This window comes from Agelaius tricolor, unplaced genomic scaffold, assembly GCF_023055355.1.
Source record: "Agelaius tricolor isolate 1412-34295 unplaced genomic scaffold, bAgeTri1.0.p SCAF_8, whole genome shotgun sequence".
NCBI lineage: Eukaryota > Metazoa > Chordata > Aves > Passeriformes > Icteridae > Agelaius > Agelaius tricolor.
Window position 1 is genome coordinate 16,621,317 of NW_027269268.1, and position 13,419 is coordinate 16,634,735.

The 13,419-nt window shown below is 43.2% G+C and overlaps 1 protein-coding gene across 2 annotated transcripts in view; it reads left to right on the top strand.

Annotated features, from left to right (window-relative positions):
* The window catches only part of ELOVL6 (ELOVL fatty acid elongase 6), a 79,132-nt gene that overhangs the window by 37,578 nt on the left and 28,135 nt on the right, over positions 1-13,419 (top strand). For both annotated transcript variants that reach the window (XM_071431753.1, XM_071431755.1), the window contains one exon: positions 12,195-12,326. In XM_071431753.1, coding sequence (XP_071287854.1) covers positions 12,195-12,326 — 132 coding nt within the window. The remainder of the gene's footprint in view (positions 1-12,194; positions 12,327-13,419) is intronic.

Below are 13,419 nucleotides of genomic sequence, written 5' to 3' on the forward strand. Positions count from 1 at the left end.
CAAACTGCCATTTGCTAGGGTATCATGGAAGTGGAAAAGGTTGTTGAATGCACAGCTGTGCAACTTTTTCTCCAGGCAGTTATGTTAGCTGGGTGGCAAATGTGCAGTTGTGTTGATCATTACCAACCTCAAAGAGATAGCATTTACCTTCCCAAGGAGAGGCTCATAAAAGCAGGCTACTGTTAATGTGTACTTAATGCCCAGAAACTGGAGTGCCCCACCCCTGGAGAGTGTGGTAGGTGCTTGGATCATGCAGGTTTAGCAAGAAAGCATCAAATATTTCCTAGTTGCATGTGTGGGTTTTGTGATGGGGCCACCCAGTGCCTGGGTGTTGATTTTGTTCAGATGGTGGGCTCTGGTGGAAGAGTTGCAAAGCACTGGAGCACCTCAGGGCATCCCCTGAGAAAACACTGTCTTTGGAAAGATCACCTTCTTCCCCCTCTCTTGCCCACCAAATCCTGCATGCAGGGGCCAAGGGACTCTTGTATTCTGTTTGCAAAGGGAATAGAGCATCCTTGAATGAGATACTGATGCAAATGGGTTCATGTGTCATCTAATCATAGCATGAGAGAAACAGTGGGCAGATACAGGAGGCAGATTTACTGCTGACTTTACAACAGCCCCATGAAAGAAAAGTGTTAAGCATAGGTGATGAGAGTGGAGAGTATTCTACTATGGTAGCTGTGTGATACAGAAATTAATGTAGGACTAGCCTGGCTTTTGGCTGGAACAGATTTTTTTTAACCTCTTTATAGGCCACCCATAAGTTAGTAAACCTGCCATGGAGAGAAATTTGAGCAAAATCCACAAGTTACAGTTGTGTACAATCCAATGAAGAAAAGAACAGCAAATGGAATATATTAGGAGATGTAAAACAAATTTTGGTTATGTGACGTTTGAGAACAAACCAAGGTCAGGTAACTTAAATAAGTTCTTTACCTTCATGGGAGGCTGCTTCCTGTTTGAAAAGAATCTGAAGCAGGATCACTGATGTGTTAACAGCTCTCCTATTCATTTGCAATGATCTGGTTCTGCTTTTTGTCCCTTAGTGATTACAGCCATTGAATTTGGACTGCTGATATATGTGAATTGTTTAAAAATTTATTCATATTTATGCCCTTGCTTGCTCCATTTGTCTGCCTGTCCAGAAGAGCCAGATGTCAATCACCGCTCTCTCCTCATAATGCTCCTTTTCCTTCTCTAGGGTCAGCCACTTCCACCCTAGTCCAGATTCATCACCTTATTTGTCTGTGATTTCTTTCCTTTTGGCATCTGCTGTCTTTTAACAGGTCCCCTCTGAGCAAGATTCAGCACAGACTATGACAGGCAACTCTCTTTGTATATGTAACACTTTCATGTTACACTTCCTAATCCTTCAGTAACCTGGTCTTCTTATGCTGCCATGGAAAGTGAAATACGGCTAAGCAGTTTAGTATCCCATCTCATTAGGTGAGGGGGTGGCTGAGGGCAGAATGCAGTCAGTCAGAGCGTCGGGGCTGGAAGCAAAAAGAGACTCAGACTCTTTAGTTTGGGACAGCCAGTGGGTCCTGCCACCTGTTGAGAGAGACAGAGGGGCGTGTGCCAAGCCTGACGCTGCAGGCAGAGGTGGGAAGGCAGAACAAGCTGTCACAACCATATTGCTGACAGGATGGAGATAAGCTACATTAATGCCTTGTACTTTGTACTGCTTTGTGCACTCCTGCTGGTTTATGCCAATCGTTTTGGACTTGTTCAGGAGTGCAAGTGGGATGTCTGCAGGAAATGGCCATAAAACAGCCAGGCTGTGATATTTAGTTGAGGAACAGGGGTTGGTGATTGTACAGTGTACAGCTCTTGCTACATTCCTTTGTCCCGCTTTTTCCACTACAGGTATAGGAATGTCATCCTGCTTCTTAAATTTTGTCCACCTCAGATCCTGAAAATTCTGACAGTAATTAGAAAATTTCTTCCATAGTTTATTGCTTGCAGTATTTCTCATGGTGTTTTATATACTCCTCAAAGACTTATTAGTTGGATTCAGGCCAGTTTGCCTCTACCTTTGCATTTGAAAAGGTCTGCTTTAAAGACACTGCCTTGACTGATTTCAAGTAAAACAATTCTGGATTTAATGGAGAAGCTATAGGTCACGGTCAATCACATGGGAATTGTGACAGGTTGAAAGTACCCGGAAATTTATTAGCAGATTATTCTGGGTATTGAAGCCTCCACTGGGAATGAAAAGCAAGAAACTCTAAGTAAGTAGTAGTGAGGTTTAGTTCACAAAAATGCCATTTGGTAATGACAACATAATCAGATAATGCTGCCTTCCCTGCCAGTGGACACATTGGACAAGTGGCAAAGCATTGTGCTGGAAGGAGGTAGCAGCATGTAAACCTGCCTCCTAGCTACTCCAAACTGCTTTCTATTGCAAGTTTTGAGCTCTGCTGAAACACCTTTCTATTTGTTCTGACCCAATTCCCAGTTGATTGAGAAGCAGAATGGCTGTTGGGCAAAGCTCTTTGTTTTTGAGAGGTAATTGAAAAGATTATGAAAAGATTGCCCCATTTTTTTCTGGATTTTGTCGGTTTCCAATTGGTCAAGAGTTAGGTCTGGCTTCACTGCAGCATGTCCATTAGCATCCTTTATCACTTGCTCTCTCACCCATAGACAAAGGTCACATGTCCTTGAATTCTATTAGATTTACATCAAGATGTCCTTGACATCATGCATCAAAAAGTACTGTGGGACCAGTCAGAGCAGGCAGTTGTTCTCAAGATGACCTGATTTTTCTTCAGTAGGCGATGCTGGAAGATATTCTTTTATTTGCTTCTCCACCAAAATGTCCTTTTTTATGAGTTCCATTTGCTGCCTTCTCTTCCACAGGTTGCCTGGACATTCAGAAAGTTTGAAAGCAAGGCATTTTATTCCACAGTTCCATTACTGCAATGTCACTGGTACCACTATCCCCTTCTAATCAAAGCTAGGCCACCAAATGATATTGCTGGCTTGCTCTCATCCATGTGTATGGCTTTAGGTCTTTTGGTGGTGAAGAAGAGTGGAGTAAGTGTATATCTGACATGGTTTAGGGTATGTGCCAGCTTAGAACTCCCACTAAAACCCATGCTCCTCTAACTCGCTCCCCTCCTGGCCACTCCCCTGCTGCAGAGGAGAATTGGAGGCACGACAGGTTGAGATAAGAACAATTTACTGGAAAGAGCAATGAGAAGAGAAAACAAACAGTATCAGCAGCTACTAATGACAGAGGGTACAGGAAAGGAAGGATTCACACACAAAACCCCCCAGCAGCCAACAGGACTGGACAGCTCCCCCTGCCATGCTCACTTGACCAAAAAGAATGCCTTCTTCCCAGAAGAGACTCCCTTACCTCCAACCTCAGCAGTGACATGTGGTGGTACAGAATAACCTCTGGGTCCCAGCCATGCCCCCTCCTGGCTACTGCAAAATTAACCCTGTCCTGGCCAGACCCAGGACAGCCTTCTAAATAATTATGCTTTTCAGGCATCCCCTTAGTTTGGTTTCCTCTAGGATAATTTAATGTTTTCTAGCACTGAAAAAGTTATATGGTGATGCTTTTTATAAGGTGATCAACAAGCTCTGGCTGTGAAGTCTTAATTGTGTATTACTTTTTGCTGTCCTGTTTCTGCCATTGCTCTCTGCTCTATGGGAAAATCATGCGTGACTCCTTTGGCTGAGAACGCTCTCAGGGAAATCAGAACAGTTTTATTTGTTTGTGTTTTGCAATCCACTGACAGTTGTAGCAACATCATTTTCTGAGGCTGTATTGCAGAAGGCTGGAAGGGAGAAATGTCTGCTGGAATGTCTTTTAGGGCAGATAGATAGAAAAATAACACACTTGCTGCTTGCAACCCCTCCATTTTCCATGCTTCATCTTAAATAACTGCTTTTATTTTTACTTAAATATTTTTGGGATCCAACAGACACTTTCCCAGAATAGTTACAAATTGCCTTTGCAGTGGTAGAGAGACATGAACTTGCCATTGTGGTGCTGAGGCTTTCTGCAGGTGCACAGGCAAAGGCATCTTCAGTAAAGCATTCTTATTGATCTGTTGGTTGAGTTGTGTTTTGTTCTGTTTAATAAACAAATATCTATTTGCTAAACAGTTTAAAAAATCAGCACCTGTCTATATAAATAACATTCTGAGTTTCTTCAGGGATCTTCTTGGATTTGAAGGATTTACATTGACGTACTCCTTTAAGTGTAAAATTATGAAATGTCATAACCACTGATTAATTTGATCAGATAAAGCAGATCAAATGAGTAAGGCAGTTTGGAAATCTAGTTATTTTCAGCTATGTCTGTATGACATACCTCTATTAGCATCTTCATTAACTGCTTTCAGGTGAGAGGTAGGAACAAAAGAATGATTTCAACTGGGAAGGATGTAGGTTAGTAGTCCCGAAGTTCACTTGCAGTTGTGTTTACTAGCTCCAGGTTTTTATGGTGGAGGCCAGAGGTTTACATTTACATTGATGAAATTAAAAGTGAAAGAACTGTAGCTTTTCATCAGAGCTGCGGTGCCTATGACCTACATTAGCTTCTCTGCTTTCTGCCATCTCTCCACCAACTGCCTGAAAGTCTCAGCAATGCCTGGAAATATCAAGTGGAATTGGGACACCCTGACTTGTCACCTGTTATAACCCCAAATCTTTGTCTTAAGAACTATGTATGTTGTCAGAGTGATATCAATGGATTTAGCAGAGGCTCCCAGTCAGGGAGTTTCTCTGACTACACTGAGCTTCTGTAAAGGCTCTTAACAGGGACAGGGATGGTCATCATTTTTCCAGTAGGATTCTGTGGGGCTAGATTCAAGTCTTGGCACTGGCCCTGTAAATCTTGGAGGGGGTTGTGCAAAAATGGTTTTTACCTATGATCAGTGTCAGTAACAGTGGGGTCAGATGCCATCCCTGGGATGTGGCCCATCCTTGGCATGTGTGGTGGCACTGAGGATGGGGTGGTGCAGGCTATGACTTGGGCTGAACCGTGTCACTTGGGATGCCAACTGGGTAGGAGGGTATGGTGTGGCTCACCCCAGTCACCCAACCCACTGGGCTGCAGCTTCCACTGTTGTCTGTGCCAGGTGGAAACTTCAGGGGTGGCTGTTGTCATGGCACACTCGCCTGCCAGCTCCATTGGGTGGGTCCCCATTCACAGCTTAAGTGGAGGAAGTCCGGGGCAGAGCCAGAGATGAAGCTGATTTTCCTTCAGTGATAATTTCGGCAACTTTGTTTCAAAACCCAAAGTTTTGGAACTTGTTTTGGGGTCCTTTTCTGTAGTGCTTTCTATTTGAGAGGTTCTTTTCTCTTGTGACATGGCTTATATTTGGGATTGTAACTTTTTTACAGATTTATGGTTTGTTCCATCAAGCCTGTATGAGACTTATAAAGAACAGGGGACTATGCTTCAGAGCTGAGTTTGCCCCTTCTATCTGAAAAAATCCCCAAATTGTTCCTGAATTTTAACTTTGTTTTCCCACCCTTATGTTTTTCTTATATTTTCCCACTCACAGAGAAAACAACAAAAGTTTGCTGCTTTCTTTGTCCCTAGCTGCCCACATTTGAAGTGTGTGGCTATTACTCTCTAACACCTGTGTTTTACAAACATGAGTATTACAAATTACTGGCAAACATTTCAACAAAACAGATGCAACCATCAGGGAGGTGCAGGACATGAGCCACCTTCCCCCATGCCCCCACACTTCCGTGCCCTTGTTTCTCCTCTCTGTAATTTTAGGGCTGTTGGCTGCCCTGCCAAGGCAGGAGTGGTTTCCTGCCCCTGGGTCAGACTGAATGTAGTGTGGGCAGAGGCTCAGGTGGGCACAGCCTCTTGCTCCCCTGGGACAGTGTTGTATTGCTCCAAATAGTTTAGCTCTTGCAAATTGGCTGGTGGTGAACTGGGGCTATCTCCACTGGACCAGAGCAGGCTATGAGCTGGTGATACACCACAAAAAAATAGTTGCTCTGCTCTTCAGAGGTTGCTGCCCCTGTGGTTCTCACCTTTGGCACGCTGACCTGGGCAGTGGGGACCTGGGCTTCAGGCTGCCCCTCAGCTCAGCCACTGTCACTCATAGAGCCAGAGTGCATACACAAGTCTTCCTCATCTTCCATCCTTTTCGTCAATGTTGTGCTTGGGACAGGTCCCACAGCAGTCCTCCTGTCAGCTTCCCAGCCCCATGTTTCTTTCCTTTGTGTGGGTTAAGGGGTGGGGACAGTGACACAGCTACATCTGGCAGTAATGACAGAATTGGGTGATGGGAGCAGCACCCCAGAGAGAAGGCACATGTGGGGGAATACCAGTCCCTGGCCCATGTGTGTTCCCAGGGCCCTGACTCCTCTTCCCTTGCTCTCAGACAGGAGAGAGGTGCCTGGAGAGTTGCTCCAGCCTTGGGGGAAGCACAGACTTGCACATCCAGCAGTACCTGTCACGAGAAGGCTGAATGGCCTTTGAGACACAGCCTTTAGGAATGAAGGGATCAGATGATTGGTATGAGATACGTCTGTGGTTACTCTCTGATAGCTTTTGACGTCAGAGACCATCATCAGTGAATCGCCTACAAGTCTGTGTGACTGTCATCACTGCTGTGCTAAATATAAATGTCAAAGGGTATTGAGCTGCAGGAATAAATCAGACTCTGTTGGCATGTGGGTATCAGACAGGTCTTCCTCTTCTGTGTGTCCTTCTCTCTCTATTATGAAGGCTGCTCTCGTCAATGGGAAGCAGCTGCAGGAACTCAAATCTAAGCCAGGAGTACAGGTTATATTTTCATACACAGATCCACACATTGGATCTCTTCTTGCTGGTTCTGTCAAAATTGTATCAGTGAAGAGAGAGAGAAAGGTTTGCTTTGACAGTATTTTTGAGGTAGAAACACTGAGAGACTGAGAAGCATTTTCACACCCTTTTTTATACAGAATGTGTGATTTTTAAATAAGCACCAGAGAGAAAGTAACTTTGCCAAGGCTACCAGCCCTGCTGCCTGATCTGTGGACATGGGTATGTTGTGTGATTTGCATGGGTTCAGGTTAAAGCACTTGAGCTAGACTCTCAAGTTAGCAGTTTCAATTATAAACACAAATTATTGTTGTTATTTTCTGTTGAAAGCTGGGAGAAAGCAGTAGGAAAATTCCCTTATATTTCATATTGCCAGACATTATTTTCTTTCTTTTTTTTTCAGTAAATCTGGTTGGGTTTTTTTTACATCAATAAAATGGTGATGAAGAAGGCCAAGAGAAAAATGTCAGGAACCTGAAACTGCTTGTTTACTTTCAAGCAACACTCTGCTCTGGCAACTGCAGTGGGGTTTTTTTAACCTGTTGTGCTCCTTTTACAACAGATGAAGTGGTAGTGAATTTAAAAATGAGCCTTGAATGTGCAAAGTAAATACGTCTTGATTTAAAAAACCTTTAAAAATCCTATGGAATGTAGAAAGAGGGGGCTAACACCACTCTACTACTCCTTTACTGAAGGCTGTTATGCAGATAATCCTGTATTGCATGATAAAAGAGAGTTTAACAATCTGTGATAAGGTTGTCTTTTGGGCATTTCTGTAAGGACTTTCCTTAATGATTAAGGAAAATCCTGTGGAAATAGTCAATTTTATAGCACACACACATACACACACACACACATATATATATCTGTTTCAGTTTACTCATTAATATCAGAGAACTCTACAATAATGACTCAGGCTGCTATTTTTAGGGGGGGGGAAATGGCAACAGTGCATCTGGGCTTGAAACCACCTCCTTCAGCAGTAGTGCAATATTCAGGACTATTTCACTTTGCATCACAGACAGGGGGATGTCTCATGCTGCTGCACATGAGGCTCACCCTCAGGCTTTGGCCCCTAATTTTAGAATACTGTGGTAACGTTATATCTTACATTTTCAGCATTTTATAAATAAGTGCTTCTGTGGAAATTAGGATTTCTTAATCCTTAGCCATTTGTTTACAACTGCTTTCCTCTTTGGATTATTTGCTGCCCCTTCCCAGAGCTGTGTTTTCCTGCCTGAGGCTTGGGTGGCTGATCTCTTCTTGTCACTCCATGGTGCCTTGAGTGGGCATTCCTGCGTGGGTCTCCTTGGCTGGAAATGAGGAGAAGCTTTGTTTCTGTCTTTCTCTATCATTCTCAGTTTCTGCCTCCCTCTTCTCAGCTGTACTTTTCCTCTTTCCTGTCTCTGTTCCTCTGCCTCAGGCATGCCCATGGATGCAGGAAGGATCCTTCCAGGGGCTCCAACACAGAAAGAACTTCAAGCCTCCTTGCCTTCCATGCTGTCCCAGCTTTATGTCCATCTCATGGCTGCCAGCTCCCATCATTTGCTGCCATGCTTACTGTTCATCCTTTCTCTTCTCTTTCTCACATCACATGTCCCAGCTTCTTCCTCTCCCTTTGCCTCATGACACAGCCATCTCTCTGCTACTGTCCTGGAAGATCTGTCCTACATCTTTAGCCCATAGCCCCTCTTGCCTCCCTCTCCTGTGGTAAGCCCAAATATAGCTGTTAATATGTTCTCCAGAAACCTATCAAGGGGGAAAGAGCTGGCAACTTTTGTCAGAGGAGCATGGAGTTGTATTCAGTACAGATAGTACTTAGTCCCTGAAGCCTGAAAATGTAGGAAGGTGGGAGACAACTGTGAGAAACAGAAATGCCAGAAAAATGTGGAGGATTTGGCAGCCCTGTCTTTATGTCTACTGTGTTATCCTGCAGAACAGAATTGAAGACAAACATATGAATGTGCTAACATTTAAGTTATTGATGCAAGTCTGTTACTGAATTACTTTGAGGAATTTTATTTTTTTTAGTTTCAAGGTTAATTTTTTTGGTCATTGTTCTGCTCTATTTAGTTTCTCTTCAGGTAATAGTTTTGAAAAGGTACATTACAGAACAACTCCAAACCTCTGTCTTTCAAAATGCTTGTTCAATATTGCTCTCCTTTGGCTAAAATCATACCAGACCTAATTGAATTCTGTCAGATTGCCATTGCTTGATGTCACTAGCCCAGCACCAGACTGTAGTGTGAACCTTTGGGAAAATCCATCATAAAAACACTAGTAGGAAACTGGTTAATACCAGTCTAATGGAGTTTATCAGATTATCTTAAGAGTACATACCTCTGCAACCCCTTTGTAACTCTGTCACCTGGACTGCCCAGTTCTTTTAACCATTGTTAGGCTGAAAAAATGGGGAAAATTCAAAGTTCTTTGAGTGCAAAAAGTAGCAGGGATCAAAACAGTGGATGATTTCAAGATCAGCCTAATCATTATTCAGTATTGTGCTTACCTCTGATGGGAGATAATACTACTGTGTCCCTCCTTGTCTGAAACTGCTTACAGATGCTCTCTGCAGTTCACATCATGTGTGCAGTCAAATCTTGCCATGTCTGCCTCTGCTGATACAAAGCTGCCACTGCTGATACAAAGCTGCATACTCTGGGAATACCATTTACCATCATTGTAAATAATGCTGTACTCATTACAAAGCTCTAAAGTGACCTAAAATTTATCTATTCTAATTACTGTAACATAACTATTGACCTCACTCAATAAACTGATTGAACTCACAAAAGATAGTTTCAGTAATAAGAAGCAAAATGAAGTGTTACTTGATGTAAATATATAGATTATCTGGCTCAGGAAGAAGTGAAGACAGACAGGACATAGACCTGAACTGCTAACTCATTCAGACAGCTTTTCTTGTCTTGAACTGGAACTGAAGTTGAATGATTACTTTGAAGTCTCGGCTGTGTTTGATCTAGAACTGAACTGTTTCCAACTTGCCTTTTGCAAAGTGTCTCTAGCTACTGCTCTTGAATCCTGACATCCTCCTGTGCCAGCCTGCATGGCCTGTGCTGTGTTGGCAGCTGCATGGCAGCACTGCATGGCAGTCTTTTCCCCTGCACTACTTGGGCTGTCATCCTGCTCTGCTCTCAGTTGCTTTGGAGATCAGTGCGAGACAGACCTCACCCATGCCCAGGGTGGCATTGAGCTGGGCTTCACACTGCTGCTGAAAAGGCTGCAGAGGGAAGGAGTTGGGAATGCAGTCCAGACTCACACTAAGAGCCTGCTTCTATCTTTCAACCCGTAAATCTTCTGTAAACAGTTAGGTGGTTCAGTACGAGCAAGCTTGAGGTGGTTCATACTACCCAGACTGGCTAACAAATATTTACTGATCTCCAGCCAAGTTAAAGTGCAGTCATGCTTTCAAATTGGTGATTCTGTCCCTTCCCTGACCAGTGAAGTAAAAATAAATGTTTTTTTTCTGTATTATATGAATAAGGGCCGACACTTTGTCATTTTCAAACCCTGGTCATGATAACCATTGCCCTAGCAATTAGACCATCTCAATGCACAAGGTGAGAGGGTGCTGGCTCCTGGGTCTTCCTGGGGCTTTTGCCAGCATGGATGCTAAAGCTCACCCAGTGGATTACAGGCACTGGGTCCTCCCCTTCTCAGAGCATCAGGTGTATCTTCATGCAGTTACCTGCATTTTACAACACAGAGCTATAAATATATCTGTAGAAACAGAGTTTCTCAGTGGGCAGAAAATGGCATGCTGCAGAATGCTTACTGATACGCATCTGACTCTCTTGGGTTAGTTTTTACTTTGCTTTCAAACTTATATAAAATCAATTCATTTATCTTGATTGAAGGTTGCATTGAAGGTTCCAGTCAGATGTGCTACAGCTTTCTTAGTTTTTCTGAACCTTCCAGGAAGACCCTTGGCCATCGAGAGTCTCATGATCCATTACCAGGTGCCTTGAGGAGGCACACGCACATGCTGTGCTGTGCCACACTGCTTGGCCCTCAGGACCATGCTGTGCTGGACAGATTCCTTGCCACAGGGTAACCTCAGCTGGCCAGTCACAATGGAAGAGCCCAGAGGTGGCATCTACTTGGTACCAGTAGTGACACCATGGCACATACTTGTTTTTCTCTTGAGGTGAAGCAACATACTGTCATTTGAACATCCAGTTGAAAATCCTGTGAAAAGTCTGAAGATCTCAGTATGGGTGAGCCTCTCTCCCAGTGGGAAGCCTGGGCAGTATGCCATGGCCTGATCATAGGCCTGTCTGCCACTGCTACCCTCCAGTGTCAGAAAGAACTAAAGGTCTTGTAGCCTGCTGCTGTCTTTTCAATCGCGTTAATGTAGTAGTTACCTTTCTTGAGAGCATTTGTCATTCTTGCTTGGTGTACAATGGGAGCCAGAAACTCCTGGTTCAAAACCATAGTCCATAGTTCCTATATTTGTGAATATAATGATAAATTATGTAGGGAAAATTCTATTTTTGAATAGATGCCCTTCCAGTTAGGCCACCATTAATGGTGTACATTATTAAGCCTTAGTCAGTATAATGTTGTGCTGTGTGGGAAGGAATCCCAGGCTTAGTCTATTTTAGACCTCTAATGGTTGATTAAAAATGAGTTATAGTAGCAGAGTTCAAATATTTGGTGATTATTGCTGAGCTGGACTACTATCAGGCAGTTTTAAAAATAAAATTCGCAATTTGAAGAGTATAATTGAAGTTCCTTTAGAGAGCTCTGCTTGACCTTTCAGCAAATGCACTGGATTTCCTGAAACAGCAGTCACAGGCAGGGCGATGCCACAGGGCAGTGCCAACCAGCATGGTCCTGCTGCTTGATGGGGCTGTTGACCTCTCCTTGCTGATCCTCTGCTTCTTGTGAGGCTCATCATGGTGGTTGCAGGGCTGATGATCTTTAAGTGTCTTTTTAGGGGAAACAGTGGGAAACTAAATTGCCATATAGGGAGGATCTTCCAGGAAACAAAAATTTGTATGAAAAAGATAAATGAGGCACAGAATGTGATCAGCTGGTTCAACTTCCAGCGGTGTTTTGCTTGCAGAAGGGTGTCTGGGCTCTGCCACATCTATTCTGTTCCTCACAGAAGTTCAGTCTTCTGAAGCTGGTGAAGAATGGGAGCCAAATTTGTCTGTCCTTTTCCAGAAGTTCCCCAGGGTCAGTTTTGCCTGCACCCAGCCCTGAGTGTGTGCAGGCATGTAGTTTCATACAGAAATGATAAGCTCAGCTGTGATGCAGAAATGTCTCAGAACGAGTTTCCTTTCAAGGAAGCATACAAGCCCTTAGCCATGATGTGACTCTGCTGTGTATCTAATATTAATTAAACATTTGACAAGTGTTTTTTGGTTTTGTTTTGCAGGAAGAAATCATTCCTGTTTTCAGCTCTGTACGCTGCCTTTATATTTGGTGGTCGGCACCTAATGAACAAACGAGCAAAGTTTGAGCTGAGGAAGCCGCTAGTGCTCTGGTCTTTGAGCCTCGCCGTCTTCAGGTAGGCACTTCCTCACACCACCTGCCTTTGACACCAGGCCCTGAAGAGGTTTGGGCTTCTTCACCTCCAGCAGCACTGCTAATGCAACAACAGGCTCACACAGGAGTGGCATTCCTTTGCTTCTGCTATTCAGGGTTGTTTCCTGATCCACTCCTTAACATTGAAATTATCTCCTTTGACTTAGCAGGTGATAGAGTGTTTGAAGAGGGGAGAAATCAATAACAAAGGTGAAAATACAGGAGGACATGAGAAAAAGCACTTGCCATTGCAATGCATTTACCATGCAAGCTACAAATGGCAATAAACACATGAAGATGTTAGTCCTGTCTCAGGTGCTAGTAGTATTATGTTTATGTGGTGTGTATATGTGGAATATTTAGTCAGGACTCTGATCCCCATTACAGTGAGGTAAAACAAAAGTCACTGCTTTGATGACAGGTAAATTAGACCACTGTAATTGATATCAGGAGCTGACTTCTGGTTATTCCATGACAAATTGCTTGTGACTGTAGCAAAAAGGTGGCTCCACAGGGAAAGGCTGTTTCTTAGTGATGCACATCTCTTGGCTGTGTGTTGACTCCATATTTAGTATGGGGAATGTCATGTTTGGATTGTTGGTAGTTGCTGAAGTCAAATTGGCCAATCTGAACTTCACTTTACATGCTTAATATGCTAATTTTTAATGATGCTGAAGATAAATGAATGAATGAATAAACAAATGGTAATAAAAATAGCCCTTACAACACATGATTTTTGGTACAAATTACTAGTAACAGTACACAGATGACCTTAGGACTATCCTTCATTTCAGGGACTATGGGGACTGTAAGTTAGAGCTCACTGAACAACATACAGACCATCCACAAACCATTATCAAACACTGCTACTTGTATCTTTCTAATTTCAATATAATACTTATTGATTAACATGTTTGCTTACTGACCAGGCATGAATGGTGCATTGGTTTTCACAGAATGGGAATAGTTTTTGCTGAGAGACTCTACAGAGTAAAATAAAGCAGGAATGGGGAAGTTTGGATTTTTTCATGGCTTTTCCTTTTGTTTTCCAAAATTGTATCACCTTGAAACTTTCC